This window comes from Mustela nigripes, chromosome 2 (genome assembly GCF_022355385.1).
Source record: "Mustela nigripes isolate SB6536 chromosome 2, MUSNIG.SB6536, whole genome shotgun sequence".
NCBI classification, from domain to species: Eukaryota; Metazoa; Chordata; class Mammalia; order Carnivora; family Mustelidae; genus Mustela; species Mustela nigripes.
Window position 1 is genome coordinate 98,269,384 of NC_081558.1, and position 22,639 is coordinate 98,292,022.

At 38.2% G+C, this 22,639-nt stretch overlaps 1 protein-coding gene across 1 annotated transcript in view; it reads left to right on the plus strand.

The window, feature by feature from the left end:
• SLC49A4 (solute carrier family 49 member 4) overlaps nucleotides 1–22,639 on the plus strand; it is a 68,936-nt gene that overhangs the window by 18,998 nt on the left and 27,299 nt on the right. Inside the window, exons 3-5 of the mRNA XM_059391071.1 lie at nucleotides 6,849–7,114; nucleotides 13,568–13,697; nucleotides 18,665–18,773. Of these exons, the coding sequence (XP_059247054.1) occupies nucleotides 6,849–7,114; nucleotides 13,568–13,697; nucleotides 18,665–18,773 (505 nt within the window). The remainder of the gene's footprint in view (nucleotides 1–6,848; nucleotides 7,115–13,567; nucleotides 13,698–18,664; nucleotides 18,774–22,639) is intronic.

The following is a 22,639-nucleotide window of genomic DNA, read 5'->3' on the forward strand; positions in this document are numbered from 1 at the left end:
TTCTAAAGGGAATCACAATATTCCAGCTACTTGCATGCCTCTGGATCTGTGAACCTTGAGTTATCTTAACAGTCAATGATTTTTATTTATACTATCAACAGAGAACCTTCAGAATGAGACCATGTTGGAAGAGTAGAGAGATTAAACAAGCCCTGATTTTGATTTCCAGTCCTGGTGTAGACATCAGCTAAATTATATGACTTTGGAGCTCCCCCCGCTCCGCCCTTACTTTTTGGAGAAAAGAAAGTTATAAAATTATAAGTGTGATTTTAAATGTAATATTGGTCTTTCTGGAACTCAATTTTCATATCTGTAAAATGCAGAGGTGGGTTATCTAGGTGAGGTTTGACGTCTCTTCCAGCTATAAAAATTCTAATTCTAAAACCTATTCCAAGTAGAAAATAGTTGAGGAATCCTGGGTATTTGTTCCAGGATGTCAGAAAGCAAAAGGTTAGGATACTGGAATATGATTAAATACAAACTAAAATGTCAAGTACATTAGAAAACCATGAACTGTAGATCTTCAGTGTGAACTTTAGCTATTGGCATTTGTTTGAAAAGCGATAGTATATGGAGTGATATGAAATGGAATGCAGCTGTGCCCAAATGCCATACCACATGCCGCTGAGGCCTCAGCCATTGGGGTGGGGGCGAGAGGCGGGGTACTAACTGAGGGCTGAAGGTGAAGGGGCACAGGGAGGGCAGGACTTCATGAAGCTTCCATCAGTCCGTCATGTCCAGTCCCCATCCCCCCTCTCCCCTCCTCCTGCCAGGCCTGCAGAAGGCTAACAACCCCACACCCCACCCCACAGTGCTAGTGGGCAGCACCGGGTCTTCGGCTCTCCCATCTCGGCTACGGAGAAGCTCCGGGTCTTTACTATCTTCTCAGCCAGCTCGGGAAATTACCCTCTTGCCCATTTTCCCACCTGGCCTGTGGGGATGGTACAAACACAGAAGTAGGGAGGAGGTAGGTAGGAGTTAAAAATGAAAAGGGGAAAAGACCAGAGGGCGAAGGAGAGAGGGAGTCAATCAAGGACGCAAGGAGAGGAGACTGGGATGAAGGAAGAGGGCAGCACAGCGGCCCCTGGCAGATCTGTCACAGCTTGGCCTGCAAAGCTGGAGATTTACAGTCCCCTTACTGTGAACATGTACTGGACATCATCAGGCGTTTGAAGCAGGAGTTAGAGCCCTGGAGTTAACAAGTCCACTTTCCAGAGAGCCTCCTTTCTGCTGCAGGGCTTACTGCCCAGGGGCTGCCTTTGTTCCTAACTACTGCCCACCCTTCCCGGGGCCACTGGCTCAAGATGGGAATAAAGTGAATAAAGCTCTGGCCATGCTTGGACCACCCTCAATGTTGACTTGTTTGTTTGCTTGTTTTAAAAGCTTCATTTCTGGAATATTTATTAATGACGTTGGTTTTTGTATCACTGAATTTAGGCTTTTAAAATTTATAAATGGGGGCACCTGGGTGACTCAGTTAAACGTCTCCCTTCAGCTCCAGTCTTGATCCCAGGGTCCTGGGATCGAGCCCTGTGTTGGACTTCTTGCTGGGCAGGGAGTCTGCATCCCTCCCACCTTAGTTCCTCCCCACTGCTCGTTCTCTCACTTTCTCTCTCAAAGAAAATCTTTTTAAAAATAAATAAAATAAAATTTGTAAATGAAGCTGATGTATGTGTTTAGATAACTGAGAGTTGTTTTGTTTTGTTGGTAACTGAGAGTTTTATAGTGTTAGTTGTGTATTTCAGCAACACCGCTTTGCTTGAATCAGTCTGTGTTCTGGGCACTAGAGAGCATCCACACTTCGTGAGACACTGGAGAATTTAGAAGCCATTTCCCTATCTGCAATGAACTTTTACTTGCAAAACAAAATTGAAACATATAATGATGATGCAGAAAATTTGACATTAAGTTATGGGATCTACTTCTCTTTACTGAAAATGTGAATCACTCTTCTTGACAGTCAGCCCAGATCAATAGGTGTTAATTTTTGAAAGCCAGCTTCTTTCCAGTGCTAAGAAAGCATTAGGACAATCACAATGAGTGGCATTTAACTTTCAGTATGCGAAGGCAACACTTTTCCATCCAGACAATTCGTTTAGGCTGGGTGTTTTTTCTTGTCACACTGCCAAGCTTATATACCTAATTTTTGTTCTAGCATCTGTTTCTAACTACTAATATAGTCTAAATCCCAATTTCCATTTCCTCACGAGTCTTAACTTCATCTTCAGAATTCTGCTGAAACTACTTCTACTCAAATCAGGAATGACCCTCCTTGTTGCCGAATCCGGTGGTTACATTTTAGTTACCAGATGATCTTTCTTTTTTTTTTTTTAAATATTTTATTTATTTATTTGACAGAGAGAGATCACAAGTAGGCAGAGAGGCAGGAAGAGAGAGAGGAGGAAGCAGGCTCCCTGCTGAGCAGAGAGCCCGATGTGGGGCTCGATCCCAGGACCCTGGGATCATGACCTGAGCTGAAGGCAGAGGCTTTAACCCACTGACCCACCCAGGCGCCCCCCAGATGATCTTTCTATATGACTTGACACTATCAGCCATTCACTCTCCTCTCCTCAAAATGCTTCTCTCTGCTGTGGTTCCAGTCTTTGCTCATTCATTCATTCATTTTTGCCTCTGTAATTGCTCCTTCTCAGCTGTCTTTCTAAACTCCTCTTCCTCTATTTAAAAAATAGTGTTATTTTCCAGTGGTTTTTTTTCCCCATCCCCAATATGTTGCTTAGTTCAGACCTCTTTGTTTAGCTTCTGATCTATATTCAACTACTTACTTTACTTTTTTACGGAGTAATGGATGCCTTCCCAATATGCAGTCATTCACCTAGCCATATCTATTGTATGGCTAAGAACAGTCTTCCAAACCATCCCTTGTTCCATATCTCCACTATTGCTCTTGCCAATACTGCCATAGGGTCTTTGTCCTGGACTCATGCCTGAGAGTATCCCACTCTGGCTTTCCTTCAGCTTTACTGTTTCCTATGTGCTGAGGAATGTGTAGGGCCAAGGAGATATGCTCAGCCTGCTCATCATGTTCTAGCTACACAGGACTTTGGATGTCCCTGCAACAGGCCTTTTTCTAAATCTCTTCTATGAGTAGACCTCATTCCTGGTGTGTACTCCCCAGGCTCAAGGAGTCACCAAGGGGCAGCTGTTTGGAAGAAAGGAAAGCTTGCTGTCAGACCTTCAGGTCCCCATGCATATATGCGACAGTGTTGTAGACCAGAGCCAGAAGTCAGAAGAGAAGGAGGATATGCAAGGTCCTCCATTACTACTCTTATCACTGGCTCCACAAGCATTAAGGGCAGGACTAATTGTTACCTTATTTTTCTTTATATTCCTGGTACATGCTGATAGGCGATGGTTCAACTACCCGTAAGGACTTTAAGGGCAAGGGCTTTAATTTTATATTCCCATATGCTTACGCCTATCACAATGCCTACCCAATACACATACTTAGTACATGTTTGTCAAATAAGTTAAATAACACAGCTTGTATTGAGCCATTTATAACTATTCCGTTTCCTTTATTGTCATTATAGTTTATTGTAATATTTATATGATTTTAGTCTCATGACTGCCCTTTTTTTTTCCAGAAAAAAAAAAAACCCTCTAATTTTGTATTATCATTAAATGGGAAAACTAGATTTTAGATATAAAACTGAATTTTATTTTTAAATATATTTTTACAAACTAATTTCATAAAATAGGGTAAGTTAACGGTAGGTCACAGAAAACAGGGTCAGGCAAACATGAAAATCTTGATATAGCAGGACAGTAGTTCTTATAACTAGTTATATTAATAACTGCCACATCCTGGGATGCCTGGGTGGCTCAGTTGGTTAAGCGGCTGCCTTCAGCTCAGGTCATGATCCCAGGGCCCTGAGATCGAGTCCCATATCGGGCTCCTTTCTCATCAGGGAGCCTGCTTCTCCCTCTGCCTCTGCCTGCCTCTCTGTCTGCCTGTGCTCACTCTCTCTGACAAATAAATAAATAAAATCTTTTTAAAAATAAGATAAAATAACTGCCACATCCTGAGGGACTCTGGAATACAAGTATGACAAAGAGCAAGGCTATCTGGAAAATGTAGAGATGCTGGGAAGAGCAGGGACTGGGTTTCCCTGCCAGGTTTCCCATGAATTCAGAGGGGAACCCCAAGATCCTATGAGTCCAGTTGCACTACTGAGTTCATTTGTGAGCATTGTGTTTGTGCATGATGACTTTTAATATAAAATGCACACAATCATTAGAATAATTTTAAATACCAAATCAGCATGTTTTAATTCACTAGCTGACTTCACTATGGTAATTCATGTTTTAGGTTGGCCGCCCAAGTTCAGTGATCTTGTGGACTTAGAACCCACCTGAAATGTCTCTAGTGCTTATATACCTACTTCAGATACTATTTTTATCATAATCTCACACATTCTGTAACTCACATTTGCTGCTTAAAAAGCAGTCTCTTCGGGGTGCATGGGTGGCTCCGTTGGTTGAGCGTCTGCCTTCCCCTCAGGTCATGATCCCAGGGTTCTGGGATCGAGTACTACCTCATGAGGCTCCTTGCTCAGCGTGGAGCCTGCTTCTCCCTCTGCTTGCCAGTCCCCCTGCTGGTGCTCTCTTGCTCTCTCTCTCTCTCTCTCTCTCTAATAAATAAAAAAAATCTTAAAAAAAAAAATCTACTCGTGATTCCACTGAGAGGTAACACATAGTTAAGCCACAGCAACAGTTGAGTTTTATGCCTCAATCCTCTCAGGATTCATAATGTTTTATCGTGTTTTGTTTTGTTGATAGTTTGTTTCTTCTGTGTTCACTCTCTACTCTTAACATTTTTAGGCATAATAAAATTTACTGATTCCAGTGCTTCTCCTCCTAGATGAGATGAGTCTTTCAGGAACACCTCACTAAAGGTATTAAATATCAAAGCAGTTACTCTACATGCCATCATGCAGTCTGTTGTGCCATCACAAATCATGAGTAAAACCCCTCAGTGAAAATGGAAGAGTATTTCTGTGATGAAACACTCTGTTACAGCTTGGGCTCTACTGGGATTTGGAGTAGGAATTTGGTTTCATAAACAGTTTAAATTGTTTTTGTCATCTAGAAAATAGTTCCCCTTTCACAAGATTTTGAAATGTCTTCAGTCTTAATTTAGTAGTAGTAATGATTCTTGGAGCTCTTTTTGCCTTCACAATAAGTTTTCCAACATTTACAAAGATTTGAGCGGCCCTAATTCACATATTTCACTTCCCACTCACTTATGCCTCTGTAGTAAGGCCATACCTCTCCTCATATGCCTAAAAAACTTTTTCTGAGTCTCTTAAGGTGGCAATTATTTAAAAGGTGGGGGGGGGGGGTTGACCTCATGGTAATTGAATAGCAAAATGGGGGAAAAAGTAGTGTCACATATGTGTCACATACACCGTTCCTTCCCTCTGCCTCCGAGCAGGAGAGGTTGACTTGCCTCCCTTTCTTGGATATGATTTTTGGACTTCTGGTTTCTCTTCCCCTTCGGGGTTCTCTTGAGTGAGAATGTGTATGTTGGAGGTAGAGGGAGCAAGGGGAGAAGAGGGTTTGGTTGGCAAGGAACAGGATAGAGCACTAAACAGGATACTGAGAAGAGATGAGCAAGAGAACTACTGGAATAGAAGCAAGAAACTACTCTTCACTAACCATTGCCATTAAAGCCACAAAGTATTAGGACTGGAAGGAATGCAGTGCTCCTGTAATTATAGTAGTTTAACCTAACAGATACTCAATAAGTGGGTATTGAATGTAGACATACCCCATTTTGCAGGAGAAGAAATTGAATCCCACAAAGATCTAGTGCCCAGAACCATTCAACTAGTTAGTTGCAGAACTGGACCAGAGCCCAAGTACTCCAATTTCTCAACCACTTCCTTTTCTACTAGAAGATACGATAATGATGGTTTTCTTTTTTTAATTCTTTTTAAAATTCCCATCACCTGGCACAGAGTAGGCATGAAATGTTTTATCTCATTTTATTATTATTTGTTTCATCCTGACGATTGCACTCCTTAATCCCCATCACATATTTCCCCCACCCTCTGTTCTTCTCCCCTCTGGTAATCATCAGTTTGTTCTCTATAGCTAAAAGTCTGTTTCTTGGTTTGTCTCTCTTTTTTTACCCCTCCCTTTGCTCATTTGTTTCCACATATGAGTGTTATCATATGGTATTTGTCTTTCTCTGACTGACTTAACTTATTTCACTTAGCATAATACTGTCTAACTCTACCCATGTCATTGCAAATGATAATATTTCATTCATTCCTTTTATGGCTGAATGCTGTTTCATTGTACTTTTTAAAATACCATTTTATTTTAAGACATTTTGAGCTCAACCTTATTATTTATGTGAGTGGCTGGTGGCACTTACTAGGTCTGTTTATGAGTGGCAGTCTAGTAGAAAGAATACGGATATTGGAGTCAACCTGGGTCCAAATCTCCACTTTGCCCAGTAGCACTTGGGCAAGTACCTTAATTTTTCTAAACAGAGACTTTAACATCTCAACAAATAAAGCTAATAATAGCTACCACATAGGGTAGTTGTAACAAATGAAACAAGGTTATTTGGCGTGTTTGGTTTGGAGCGTGACATAAGCCAGAGGTTTCAGTAAATATTTGTGAAATGAATAAGGGGTAACTATTACTGTGTTTGGTCTCCCTCATGGGGAGTCGACATGCTTCACCTGCAGACGTGTCCTGTTTTTTACAGATATGTGTCCTTAATGCCAGAGTTAAACTGCAGTTTGGCTAGCTTCTTCTTGTATAGAAATGTCTGCTTCAGCCGCTTCACAGCCTTCCAATTTTTTAAATTCCAGGCTAATCCACGGAGGACAGTTGTTGAATGGATTGGCAGGCCCAACGGTGATGAATGCAGCTCCGTTCCTCTCTACGACGTGGTTTTCTGCCGACGAACGGGCCACTGCCACAGCCATCGCATCCATGCTCAGCTATCTTGGTGGAGCATGCGCGTTTTTAGTGGGGCCCCTTGTTGTTCCAGCCCCCAATGGGACGTCACCTCTTCTTGCTTCGGAGACGAGCAGGACCCACATTAAAGATCTCATAGAGACTGTATTGTATGCAGGTATTTTGCAGTTTATTTTCTTCCTGCTCTACTTTGTCTTTATCCCAGTCCTCTTTACTCAACCCTATATGCCAGATCCCTTCTTATGAAATACTTACGAGGACCAACGGGTACATATGCACGTGTGTGCTTTTCTTGTGATGGAATATGAAGATGCCTTTTTAAAACTTACCCTTTTCAGGAAGTTATTAAGTTTAAAATGTATCATCGCTGCATGGAAGTTTATTTCTTAATTTTACTCTTCCCATCCGTTTACAACTAATGTCTGTAGAACACAATGTCTAGTGTCTTTTGTAGATATCTTATGAGAACAGAAAACTAAATATCATGGTTCACAGTAAATATTTGTCAACCATCTATTGGTAGCCGTTAAATCCATTTTCACCCTTGCAATTTCCCCACTCCTCTCTGACCTGGTAAACCCTGGTCATGCACAGTTTACTCTTTTCTTCATTTCTTATCCTCTCTATGTTTAGCCTATTAATAAGGGATAGACCCTTCCAAAACATTTTCTTGGTCCTTTCCCTTTATTTCTAGGGTTAAGCCCTACTCCGCACTTACATTACAGTCTCTTACACACTCCCTGACCCTCTATGCCTGTTTGTTATTTCCTTCTACATTCAGAAAACTCTTTGTAAGTTTATATATATACTAAGCACTGTGCTAAGCACTGGGAGTTGGTGAGATCACTGAGAAGACCATTGCAATACAAATGGATATACAGAGTTTGAGAGACCTAATTTGCCTGAGTTTGGAGAAAAGTTGAGGAGGTGTGGAAGGCTTCATCAAGGATGTGATCATTAAAGTTAAGAATTTCATAGGACTTCAGCAAGTGTTCAAATGAGATAGGGCATTCTGTATAGAAGGAATAGCCACTTCAGGGGCGGATACGGTATGAGAGAGCTCAGTATGTCCAAAGAACTGTACACAATTTCATATGGCTGAAGTAGTGTAAATATGTGTGCTTGGGTGTAGGTGACAAGTGGCTGAAAATGAGGCTGGAGAGAAACGGGACCATATTACGATGAACTTTGTATTAATTTATTCACTTATTCATCGAACACATATATTTTGACCTCCTGTGTATCTGTCCCCGTGCAAGGCACCGAGATAGACATGGTTCCTGCTCTCACAGAACTTATAGGAAAATAGTTGTAAAACAGCAGACAGGAAAATAGTTGTAAAACAGGGTGGTAATTGCTGTAGCCAAAGGCTGACAGTTGCTCTGAGACCTCAGGAGGAGGAAGCTCACTTAGATTTTGGAGGCCAAGTAGAACTTCCTGGAGATGCAGCATCTATGGTGGAGCCTGAGGGATGAGAGGAAGTTAGCCAAATACAGAACATACTGGAAAGAGAGGGAGCCATGGAGGAGAAGAAGCCTTGTAAGGGATGAGAGCTTGGCATATTCAAGCAATTCAGAGCCCACAGTGGCTTCAGCTTGGTGAGAGTCATGAAAGATAATTAGCTAGAGAGGTAAGCCAGACCATACAAGCATTCTTGTATGATGGGTTTGAGCTGATGGGTTTGAAATTGATTAGATTGCAGGCAAAGGCCATACTCTGAAGAATTTTACACCAGAGAATTATACAATGAGATTTACATTTCAGAATATGTTTTAGAGGGAATGAAGCAAAAGCAGAGGCTGTGGCATATATAAAGCCTTTAAACCGCACTGCGCCCACCAAACAACTCCTTTTAAAGAGAAAAAATTGAGGGACACCTCGCTGAACTCAGTTGGTGGAGCGTGCAACTCTTTATCTTGGTGTTGTGAGTTGAAGCCCCACATGGGATGTAGAGATTACTTAAAAATAAAATACTTAAAAATATAAAATAAACAAGTTTTTCTTTGTTTAAAAAATAAAGAAAAAATGAAATTTAAATGTAAATAAGTAAAACTGAAAGCAGTGTCACATAAATTTTAAACTTTATTTTGGTTACATTGTTCTTTTTATTGAAAACTTATACAATAATAGTGTCTTAAATGACTGGATTTTAGGCATTATTGGGCAGGTATTAATGCTGTACATCCTTCTGGTTCATGGTTCCAGTGAAGCCGAAGCCTCTACTCAGAGCTTCCCAATTATTGCTTTAGTGCTTTCATATTTGCCAACCTGTTTTCCTGAGATATTGTCCCATGACCCTTCATTCCATTAAAAACATTTTGCTAGAATTGCCACATTAAAAGATTAATGACTCTAAATTATTTAGAAGGCATCATAAGAAAAGTAAACTACAGACCCACAGCTCCTGAGCAAAATGCTGGCAAACCAATTCTAATAACATATTTAAAAAGGATTATATACTATGGCCAAACGAGATTTATTCCTAGAATGCAAGGTTGGTTTAACATTTAAGATTCAACTAACGTATATATCAGTAGAATAAAGGAGGAAAAAATAGGGGGAGGGGGAAGCATTTGACAAATCCAATACCCTCTCAAGATAAAAACATTCAACAAATTAGTCAGTAGGAGCTCCCTCAACCTAACAGATGGGATCTATGAAAAACCCACAGAGAAGAGCATATTTAGTGGTCAAAGACTGTAGGCATTTCCCCTGAGATCAGGAATAAGACAAGTATATCTACTCTTGCCCTGTGTAAACATTATGCTGGAGGTATTAATCAGGGTCACTAAGTAAGAAAAAGAAAGAAGAAGCCTATAGATTCCAAAAGAAGAAGTAAGATGATTTCTGTTGAAAACAGCTTGATCGGGGCGCCTGGGTGGCTCAGTGGATTAGGCCGCTGCCTTCGGCTCAGGTCATGATCTCAGTGTCCTGGGATCGAGCCCCGCATCGGGCTCTCTGCTCGGCGGGGAGCCTGCTTCCCCCTCTGTCTCTGCCTGCCTCTCTGCCTACTTGTGATCTCTCTGTGTCAAATAAAATAAAAATAAAATCTTTAAAAAAAAAAAAAGAAAAAGAAAACAGCTTGATCATAATAGAAAATCCTCTGAAATCCACTATAAAACTACCAGATCTAACAAGTTCAGCAAGAATGAACAAGTTCATCCTAAAAACACAGATTTTAGGTGCAAGAAAATGTGTTTGTATTTCTTTCTATACATTAGCAGTGAGCAATCCGAACATGAAATTAGGAAGACAATTCAATTTACAATAGCCTCAAAAAGAATACAATATTTAGGAATAACTTTAACAAAATAAATATAAAACTTGCTTTCTGAAGACTGTGAAACACTGTTGAAAGAAATTACAGAAAGACTTAAGAAATGGAGACATCCCATATTCGTGAGTGGAGAAGTTTAATATTGTGAATATGGTACTATTCTCCAAATTGATCTTTACATTCAGTATAATCCATCTACCTTTGTTGCAGAAATTAATAAAGCTGATCCCAAAATTTATATGGAAATGCAAGGGACTCAGAATAGCCAGAACAGTCTTGAAAAAGAACAGAGCAGGAGAACTCACACTTCCCAATTTTAGAACTTACTACAAACTCAGCTTCACTGATTAAGACAGCAGGGTATTGGCATAAGGATAGACATAAGTCAGTGGAACAGAAGTGAGATTCCAAAAAATGAACCATTACGTTTATGGTCAACTAACTTTTCATAAGAGTACCAAGACAATTCAGGGCACCTGGCTGGCTCTTAGAAGAGCATGCAAATCTTGATCCTGGTGTCATGAGTTCAAGCCCCATATGGGATGTAGAAATAAACTTAAAAAAAAATGAGTAAGAAGACAATTCAATGGGGAAAGAATAGTATTTTCAACAAATGTCGTTGGAATAACTAGATGTCCATATATAAAAGAATCCTTTTGAACCCCTTCCTTACATCATACATAAAAATGAATGCAAAATGGATTATAATCCTAACATAAGAGCAAAAACTAAAAACTCTTAGAAGAAAGCATAAGAGTAAATCTTTGTGACCTTGGATTAGGTCTGAAATCTTAAAAGCACAAGGGGCAAAAGAAAAAAAAAAACAGATAAACTGGATTTCATCAAAATGAAAAACTTTTGTGTATCAAAGGATACCCATCAACAAAGGGAAAAGACAACCCACTTTGGGAATGGGAGAAAATAGTTGCAAATCATTATCTGATAAAGGACTTATACCTAGAATATATAAAGAACTCTCATAGCTCAACAAAAAGATAACCATATTAGAAAATGGGCAAGGGACTCAAATTTTTCCATAGAAGATATACGTATGGCCGAGAAGCCCATGAAAGATGCTTGTCATCATTAGTCATTAGGGAAATACAAATTAAAACCATAATGCTATACAGTTCACATCCAGTAGGATGGCTGTCATCAATAAAACAGGATGAGTTGCCTGGCTGGCTTGGTTGGTAGAACATGTGACTCTTGAACTTGGTCATGAGTTCAAGCCCCACACTGGATATAGAGATTACTTAAGAAAATAAAATCTTTCAGGGGGCACCTGGGTGGCTCAGTCAGTTAAGTGTCTGACTCTTAGTTTCAGCTCAGTTCATGATTGCTGGGTTATACGATTGAGCCCTACACTGGGTTCTGCACGGGAGCAGAGTCTGCTGGAGATTCTCTCTTCCTTTCTGTCTTCCTCTTCCCCTCCCCCTACTCATGCTCTCTCTCTCTCTCTCTCCTCTCTCTCTCTTTCAAGTACATAAATTTTTAAAAAGTAAAAATCTTTTTTAAAAAATGGGAAATAAATGTTGGTGAACAAGTGGAGAACTTGGAATCTTCATATATTGCTGGTAGGAAAATAAAATGGCATAACCACTTTGGTTCTTCAAAGTGTTAAAACATATATTATCATATGACCTAGCAACTGCATTTCTAGGTATATACCCAAATGCAGTAAAAACACATCCATGCAAAAATTTCTATGCAAATGTCCATAGTAGCATCATTCATAATAGCCAAAAAGTAGAAATAATCCAAATATCTATCAATTTAAGTGGATAAAAAATGTGCTTTATCCATTACATGGAATATCATTTGGCAACAGAAAAGAATAAAAGTATTGATACATGCTCCAACATGGTTGAACCTTGAAAACATGTTAAATGAAAGATGCAGGTCAAAAAGACCACGTGTGATTTCATTTATGTGAGATGTCCATTATACTCCAGTCCAGGGAGACTGAAAGACGAAGGCATGGTTGCTTGGGGTTGGGAGAATTTGGGATGGGGGGGGGGGGTAATAGGTACAGAGGGTTTTTTGGAGAGGATGAGAAAGTCCTAAAATTTATTGTGGTGATGGTTGCACAATTCTGTGAATATACTAAAATCACTGAATTGTGCACTTTAAGTGTGTGAGTACTGGGTTGTGCAAATTATCTCTCTGAAGCTGTTTACAAAAGTGCCAGTAGAGAGAGTACAGACAAGGCAATCCCAGAAGAAGAGATACAAATGGCTGTTAAGTATATGGAAGGTGCTCATTCATTGTTGTTAATTAGAAGATCTGTAAATTAAAACAGTTCATTAACTTCTTATTGCTCCTCAGACTGACAAAGAACAAAGACATTATCTATGGTTAAGTGTCTTATAGGAATATTATACCTTTTGTTAAGAATATAGACCTAGAATTATAATTAATATTATCCAACTGAGCAGACTCAAGAAATCACTCAGTCTAATCCCTTTGTTGACAGCAAAGAATAAAAGATTCATTCAAATTAAAAGTTAATTAATGGCATGGGCAGTCTTCACTCCAAGTTTCCTAACTTTTCTTTTGGGAGTCACACTTTTCTATTAAATTAGATACAACAGAAGCTGGGACTGAGAAGTGTCAGAACTCTGGAGGGAATGATCAGGATTCCTAGGATCTTTTTCTTATTAATGGTACCAAATTAAGGTTGTGGATGTTCATTTTACTTGTAATTGTTTAGTATTTTACAATAGTTAGTCTTTTTATTCATTAAATTTTGCTTTCTGCTTCTTGGTTTCTTGTTTTTGGATGCTTTCCTGTTGTGTTCAAATTCCCCATATAGCCTGTAAATTGAGTCTGTCCTGCACTGTGTTTTGGAATATCCCATTTTTTTGATGGATTATCTTTGGAAATATGTTTTGGAATATCCAGTCATTGATTAAATAAACCTTCTCCTATCCTGTTACTATAGTTTCTGTATCATACTTTCTTTCTGAGTACCATACTTACTAGACAATCATCTTAGATCCATTTCAAAATCTGATACTACAATTTTGCTGGTTTCTCATGGTTTTTTTTTTTCCAGAGAATAACATTTGTTTCTTCCTCAAACTTCTCGTCTACGTAATGTAGCGTAGTATAACTTCTTGCCTGTGACCTGCTGAAATTTATATCTTTAAATATCTATTTTTTTTTCACAAGACAACTAATTTTGCTAGGTACTATATTTTGCTTATCTTTTTGTGCCTACATCTTGGGTAACAATTTGTTAGATAAATAAATACTTGAAACATTGAACTTTTATGTTGTCTGGTTAACATTTTATTCTTTTTTTTTTTTTTTCCCCTCCCCTGTCCCCAGAATTTGGAGTTGTCTGCTTACTATTTTCTGCAACACTAGCTTATTTCCCACCCCGGCCTCCACTTCCTCCCAGTGTTGCTGCAGCTAGCCAGCGGCTGAGTTATCGGCGGAGCTTTTGTAGATTATTAAGGTAACTATACTTTGAATTGCTGAGTGGTTTTGACTACTACCTTCAAGATAATTTCACATTTATTTAAGATAATTTAGAGTGATAATTTTTCAGCAACCCATTAATCAGGTTACAAATAACTGATAAAATACTGATTTAATATTTTAGAGGGGTTTCCTATCAGAAATCTATTTTTAATATTTATTTATTTGAGAGAGAGAGAAAGCACACACGCGTGCATGGTGGGGGTGGGGTGGAGGGAGAGGGAGAGAAAGAATTCCCAAGCCAACTCCAGGCAGAATGTGGAGCCCACTGTGGGGCTAGATCTCAAGACCCATGAGATCATGACCTGAGCCAAAATCAAGAGTCAGATGCTTAACTGATTGAGCCACTCAGGCACCCCTATCAGATATCTATTTTTAAAAATCACCAATAACAAGGGCGTCTGGGTGGCTCAGTCAGTTAAGCATCTGCCTTTGGTTCGGGTCATGATCCCAGGCTCCTGGGATCGAGCCCCACCTTGCTTTGGGCTCTTTGCTCAGTGGGGAGTCTGCTTCTCCCTCTCCTTCTGCCCCCACCCTGCTCATGCTTACACTCTCTCTCAAATTAATAAATAAAAACTAAAAAAAAATTTTTTTAATAAAAAAATTGTTTTCTTTTTGTAGAGGAATCCAAACCACTTCATTGCTGGCCAAAGTGATAACTCAGATCTGTGGGAAAAAAAAAATTTTTAATGTTTATTGGACATTTAATTCTGATTTTGGCTAACTAGTTCTTTTATTCCTTTTTTGACTGATAAGAAGAAACCTCCTATAAAATTTACTATGTATTTGTTGAACATATCCCTTAATATTGTCCACTTAATTGTCTAAAAAAATTTTTTTACACAGCGTTCATTTTGCTCTGCTGCAACAAATGCAGTTGCCATTCATTGTAAAATTTGCAATGTATTTTCTTCTACTCCCTAATTTTTTCTTCATAAATATTCAAATAAGCAAATTACAAAGTTATATCTGTGTAGAAAAAAAGTAATGAGAACTGAGTCAGTTCATTGACATCAAGATCAGTGAAACAACACATGCTACAGCCGGCACATTACAATAAAATCTTACCTGATACAGCAGTTAAAGTGAAATGTAGTCCTACAAAAAAATAAAGTTGTGGTTAATAGGGAAGTACTTTTCACCGCTTCTGTTTTAAAATTTGGTTTAAATTAATTACAATGAAATAAAATGAAAAATTCAGTTTCTCCATTGTACTAGCCACATTTCAAATGTTCAAAAGCCACATGTGGCTGGTGCCTACCAAGTTAGCATAGCTAGGTAACACTATTTTTGAAACTTTGGTTCACAGCCACCTAATTTAGTAGGTAGACCATCTTAAAAAATAAAAAAAGGGTAGAATGAAATAATCTAGAATGGAAATATTGTATCACATGTAGTAAGGGTACATAGTTTTTGTTTCAGAATGTATGTATTTATGTATATGTGGGGAGATCACAATGTAAAAATATACTACTTTGGAATACAGCAAAAAGTTTTTAAAAATCTGGGGCACCTGGGTGGCTCGGTGGGTTAAAGCCTCTGCTTTTGGCTCAGGTCATGATCTCAGGGTGCTGGGATCGAGCCCTGCGTCGGGCTCTCTGCTCGGCAGGGAGCCTGCTTCCCTTCCTCTCTCTCTCTGCCTGCCTCTCTGCCTGGTTGTGATCTCTGTCTGTCAAATAAATAAATAAAAATCTTAAAAAAAAAAAAAGGTTTTAAAAATCACATCTCTGTAGCATGTAGAATATTGCCTTCCACATAATAGGCAAATAAAAATGTTTGTTAAATTGGATGGTGACCAGTGGCACATACATGTGATTGTTCAAAATGATAGTTTTTTTTTTTTAATTTAATGCTATTTAAGTTCTTCCCTGCACAGCACCAGAGTTTAGATAGCAATCAGGAAAGGTAGATTAGGTCATACTATGCCAGGCTAGTAATTTGAACTAGTCTGTGGAAAATGAGAAGTCACTGAAGAACGAGTTCTGTAAAAAATTGTTCTGACAAGGAAAAACAACATAAAATTATCACTCTGACCACAGTAAATGCCCTGTGTTTGCTTCTAATTACTCTAGAGTCAAGATCACTATTCTCTGTTAAAACCATAGAGTATAAGATCTTTCCTCTCTATAAAACACCCTTTTCACCAATGCCTAACTTTCCTTCATTTCTTCCATTATTTGTCTTCAGAATTGCCCCTAGGGGAAGCCTCTCTAGGGGAGTTCTTTGGACCTGCCATGCTCCCCGCCCGAGCCTATCAATGTAATTTTCTCTGGCCCTTCAAAGGATGCCTGAATAATTGTAGATTCACATGCAGTTGTAGGAAATAATACAGATGATATGGGCTCTTTTTGCTGTTTCCTCCAGTGATAACAACTTTAAAAACTGTTGTACAGTATCACAGCTAGAAAATTAACATTGGTAGTCACAATAAAGAACATTTCCATCATCACAAGGATCCCGTTTTTTGTCCTTTTGTAGCCACGTCTACATCCCTTCCGCTCTACAGGCAAACACGGATTTGTTCTCCATTACTATATGTTGCTTCAAGAACGTTATATATGGGCGCCTGGGTGGCTCAGATGGTTAAACATCTGCCTTGGGCTCAGGTTATGGTCCCGGAGTCCTGGGATCAAGTCCCACATCAGGCTTGTTGCTCAGTGGGGAGCCTGTGTCTCCCTCTGCCTCTCTCTCTCTGTCTCTTATGAATAAATAGATAAAATCTTGAACAAAGGAAAAAGAATGTTATATAAATGGAATAATATAGTACATAAATTTGGGAATTGGCTTTTAAAACGAGAGAGAGAGAGAGAGAGAGGCAAACCAGAAAACTGACTCTTAACTGCAGAGAACAAACTGAGGGTTGCTGGAAGGGAAGCATGCAGGGAATGGGTAAAATGGGTGATGGGTTAAGGAGGGCACTTTTAGTGATGAGCGCTGAGTGTTGTGTGTAAGTGATGAATCACTAAATTCTACATCGGAAACTAATATTACACTGTTAACTAACTGGAATTTAAGTAAAAACTTTTTAAAAAGCCTGTTTCTCTGGAGAGTCAACTAGGTTGTTTTGTGTTACTCCTTTTTCTTGCCTAATACTATGGTGTGGATGTACAGTTTAACTGTTCACCTGTTGAAGGACATCTGTGTTGATTCTAGGGATGTTTTGGCAATTACAAATAAACATTCATATGCGGTTTTTTGTGGGGACATAAGTTTTCATTTCTCTGGGACAAATGCCCAGGAGTGCAATTGCTGGATTATGTGGTGGTTGCATATTTAGTTTTTTGGTTTTTTTTTTAAAGCCCGCCAGCCTATTTTCCAGAACAGCTATATCATTTTTCATTACTGTAAGCAATACACAAGTCATCTAGTTTCTGTGCATCTTTACCAGACTTTAGTGTTATCACTTGGTTTTTGTTTTAACCATTTTGATAGTTATGTAGAAAAGTACAGTCTCTGTAGAGGGCAGTTGGCATTATCTATTGAAGTTACAAATACGCATATTCTTCTGATGTGGCAGTTGCCCATATGTACTAGTGCACATGTGAAATGACTGTTAAGAGCAAAGGAATAAAATTATATGTGTGTGTGTAATATCTTTATATATTATATGTGTAATAAAATACAGATCTCTCAGTGAGTGCTGGTTAAATAAATTGTGATTTAGCAACATAGTAGAGGACTACGCAGCTCTGAAAGAGAAGGAAACTCTTTATTGACTATGGAAGAGTTCTAAGACTTATTAAGTTAAACTGAGGGTTTTGGAGGGGTGCGGGTGGGGGTTGGGTGAGCCTGGTGGTGGCTATTAAGGAGGGCATGTATTGCATGGAGCAGTGGGTGTGGTGCAGAAACAATGAATCTTGGAACACTGAAAAAACAAAAATTTTTTAAAAAAGTAAAATTCAGCAAATGGTTGCAATATGCTACCATTTATATAGAAAGATTGGGGAAAGAATATATATACACACACACACAGTTGAGAATATATATATTAATATGTACGTATCTATAATATATATACAAATTTATATAAAGAGTATACAAAATTTTATATATAATAAATTATATGTAAGTACAAATTTATGATAATATATAAACTCTTATATAAGAATATAATATATAGGGGCGCCTGGGTGGCTCAGTGGGTTGGGGCCTCTGCCTTCGGCTTAGGTCATGACGTTAGGGTCCTGGGATCGAGCCCCACATTGGGCTCTCTGCTCAGTGGGAGCCTGCTTCCTCCTCTCCCTCTACCTACCTCTCTGCCTACTTGTGATCTCTGTCTGTCAGGTAAATAAATAAAATCTTTAAAAAAAAGAATATAATATATAAATTTATATAATATATAATATACACATTTGTGTATATATATAAGCTTGTATATTTCTGTTTCTGGGAGTTACCCAAGAAAGTGCTAATGCTGGTAATTGTGGGAAGAGAGGAATGGGGTAAGAGGGACATGTTTTCCCCATATTTTTATACTTTTTGGTTTTGAGCCATTTGCAGTGTATTGCCTATTAAAAATCATTGACTAATTCAGACTTTAATAGCAATAAAATAAAAATTAAAGCTGCTCTCTGAAAATAATAAAACTAGCAAATTATGTATTTCTTTTAAGCTTTGATTTTTTTCCCCTCCACCTTATTCAAAGGAGAATAATTTATCCTTTCAAGTAAAAGCTTTTTTTAACTATACCTACCTATTTACTCTATGAAATAATGTTGGTAATTCATTTATATAATAAATACTGACAACTTTAAACAATATAAATGAAAAGGATTTTTGTAAAAAAAAATTTAAAGAACTTTAAATTTATTAAGAAATTGACAAATATTTTCTATTTGTGATTCTGGTATTCTAGTTTCCAAAGGACTTACATTTTTCATGAGTTAAGAATTTAAAATCAAGATTTTGAATCTGTAATAATATTTTCTTTTACTTCTCTTACAGCAACATGAGATTTTTGATGATTGCTTTAGCGTATGCCATACCACTTGGTGTATTTGCTGGTTGGTCTGGAGTTCTGGACTTAATTTTAACACCAGTGCATGTCAGCCAGGTAAACATTTTATTTCTTTATATGTTGTAGGTATTTTTAGTTCATTTAAATTATAAATATTGTCTGTATGTCTTGGTTTAAACTTCAAGACCTGGGTAAAACATTATCTGATACCATTTTTGCAAAAGCAAAATCCTTAGGAGATAGTTAAAAATAATACTGATTTTCTTCCTGGATTTTGTTAACAGCCATGAACTTTATCTACATTTATTGGCTGTTGTTAATGATGTTAATAAACAGAAGAATAGAGGAGGAAAACTTCATTTGTTGACTGCATCCTAATCTTGCTTCACAGTTTATAAAGATTCACGATCCCATTGTCATATATATGGCTACTTTGTCTTTTTAATTTCTCACTATCTCTCTAGTCTCAGAATCTCATTTCTTTAAAAGTAATCTCATTTCTTTAAAATCATTTCACCTATATGCTTCAGGCCATATATTCCTTCTCCTCATTTCTAGGTAGCATGGTAGAAGGGCACAGAGGGCTTCGAAGGGGCAAATGGAAGAAGTCCAGCACACGGGCATGCCGTCCCACTGTATGAATGAGAAATGATCTGCTCATTCTGCTTATGATGAACATTTGGATTGTGTATGATTTTTGACTGTCACAAACAAGGTGTAGGAATATTCTCATACGCTCTTGAGGCACCTCTATATATATTTCTGTTTGGATATCTAGCTAGGAATAGAATTACTGGTGATGGTATATGCCCAGTTTAATAGATGATGCCAAACTTCCCCAAAGTGGCTGTATCAGTTTATAGTCCTACGTGAAGTTTCTCATTGCTCCACATCTTCACCAACCCTTGGCAGTGTTAGTCTTTTTTAAAGTTAGAAATGCTAATGGCTCTGCAGTTAAATGCCATTGTAGTGGTATCTTTTTAAGTGTTGAACATTTGAATATCCTTTCTTGTGACACACTTGTTCAAGTCTCTTGCCCACTCTTGGGCTGCCTTTTTCTTACTGATTATAAAGAAGAGAGCTGTGCAGAAGGGGCCTCCCCAGAAGGCTATGACTATGTGGGATCCTCAGCAAGCCTTGGCTGAGAGATGGACTGCACATATAAAGGGTAGAGCTCCCAGAGGCTTAACAGAAAGATGGCCAGGAGGTGTAAAGCAGAGCGAATAGAGTAGAGGGCAAGCAGTGCTGGGCTCTTAGATTCTTGCTCCGCTGGAATGGTAAGTCCTCATTAATACCTTGTTAATATATTTGGGCTTCTTCTGAGACACAAGAATCTAGGCCAGAATTTAGAATCAAGAACCATACTCTAGATAAAATAAGGCCTGTTCTACTTAGACCCACAGTACGCAAGCCCTGAAAAAAATCGGCTGAGGAGACAATTTGGAGATTGAGTCCTACCAAGTGAGGGGAGCTCGGGAAACACTGTGGTTTCTACTTACATACCTTAATAAAACACAAAATTAAGCCTGTACAAGTTCAAGGTGATCAGTTATTAATTGAACTGCAGACTAATACAAAATGCCAAAATGAACCATTTTAGAGAAAGATAAAAGGATCCAGAATCTTTATATTATGTCATCCACAGCATGTACCCTACTGTTAAAAGAAAAAAAAAAAAATTAGACAAACAGGAAAATGTGACCCGAATTTATAAAGAGCAAGTACTGAATAGAAACCAACTCAGAGGTACATGTTGAATGTAGCACAGAAATGCAGGAAAGAGAAATCTTTGCTTGCTTGAAGTTTATTAATATATATATAATAAATATACCATACATACCATATTGGACAGTGCAGATCAGAACATTTCTGTCATCATAGAACGCACCATTGGATGGGTTTATCATTATTCCTTTCACATTTAAACCTAGAATTGAATTTTGTGCTTGTTATAAGGTAGGAGTTCAGTTTCTTTTTTTCCCCATATAGGTATCCATTAACCTGGTATCAGTTTTAAAAGATCGTGCTTTTCTCTTTGCTCTCTAGTGTCATCTTTGTCATATTGAAGTGCCCTTATATGCACAGATGCGTTTATTTTTAATATTTTATTTATTTATTTGATAGACAGAGGTTACAAGTAGGCAGAGAGGCAGGCAGAGAAAGAGAGGAAGCGAAGCAGGCTCCCTGCCAAGCAGAGAGCCTGATGCAGGGCTCGAGGGATCGTGACCTGAGCGGAAGGCAGAGGCTTTAACCCACTGAGCCACCCAGGCGCCCCACAGATGTGTTTTTAAACAACTTTTTTCCCTCCAGTCTATTTGCCTATCTTTTATCACTTTTATCTACCCATATGTCTCAAGTATTTTAGTGTTATAGTAAACCGGTATTTTATAGAATAAATATACCCCTTTATTGAGATTTTGGCTAGAAATTTTTGAATCTCCAAAATCAGTTCAAGAATTAACTTCTTTGTAATTAATTTCTTTGTGAGCCATATACTACATTTATTAATAAATTCCCCTATGTTAACTTCTACAACTACATTGTCTAGTAAAATGGCTACTGGCCAACTTGTGTCTATTTAATTTGAAATTTAAATTAGTTGTGGGGCACCTGGCTGGCTCAATCAGTTAAGCATCTGCCTTCAGCTCAGGTCATGATCCCAGGGTCCTAGAATCGAGCCCCATGTTGTGGTCCCTGCTCAGTGGGGAATCTGCTTCTCCCTCTGCCCCTCCCCCTGCTTGTGCTCTCTCTCTCTCTCTCTCTCAAATAAATAAATAAAATCTTTTTTAAAAAAAGAAATTTCAATTAGTTGATGAAATAAAATAAAAATTAACTTTCTTAGGTTCTATTTTCTCTAATTTCCTTTGGAGACTCTGTATGTTATACTTTCACTTTATATATGCCCTATGTCTCTTAATCCCTTTTCTGAATTTTCTGTCCTTTTGCCTTTCTCTGGTTCAGACTCGCTGTTTCATCTAGCCTTTCTTTCAACTCACTGTTTCAGTTTTCAGCTCTAATATTTTTGTTAAACTCATTCTAAGTTGTTAATTTCACTTGTATTCTGAAGTTATAACATTTTTATTTGAATCTTTTTCATAGTTTACAAATTTCTATAGAAGTACTCAATCTTTAACTTTTTTGAATTATTAAAAATAGTTGCTTAAAGTCTCATAATTTCTTGATCTGGATCCCCTGTGGGTCTCTTTATATTTGTGGTATCCATTTATGTTTTCTTATCGCTTTATGAGGTATGCCTTTATTTTTGACTGAGTGCCAGACATCGTATATAAAAAATTGTAGAGCTCACTTAAGCATCAAGATGATGTTATTTAACCTGAGAAAGAACTAGGTTTTTTCTTACAGGAATCCAGGAATCCAGTTTTAGGAATTGAGGTAACTGCATTTCAGTCCCACAAAATACTATTCTATTTTGAGTGTGTGGTATCTTAGGTAATAGCCCTTCAAAGTCACCATCTAAAGGCTGAGGTTTTGGGGCACCTGGGTGGCCCAGTCGGTTAAGTGTCTGCCTTTGCCTCAGGTCATGATCCCACATCCACGTCAGGCTCCCTGCAGAGCGGGGAGCCTGCTTCACCCTCTCTCTCTGCTGCTCCCACTGCTTGTGCTCTCATGCACTCTCTCTGTCAAGTAAATAAATAAATAAATCTTAAAAAAATAAAAATAAAGGTTGGGTTTTTTTTTTACAAGGCCACCCATCCTACAATAGGCCCTAAAGTCAATTTTTTTTTTTTTTTTCCTTCCGAGGCAGGTATTCCAAGCATGCTCAGTTCCAAGAAAGAAGAGTGTAGCACTCATTTATTTATTTTTTTCATTTATTATATATTTATTCAGCCCTCTGTTTAAAAATTTTATTATTTATCCATTTTTTGGGAAGTATAGTTGACACACAATGTTACATTAGCTTCAGGTGTACAACATAGTGATTCAACAAGTCTGTACATGAT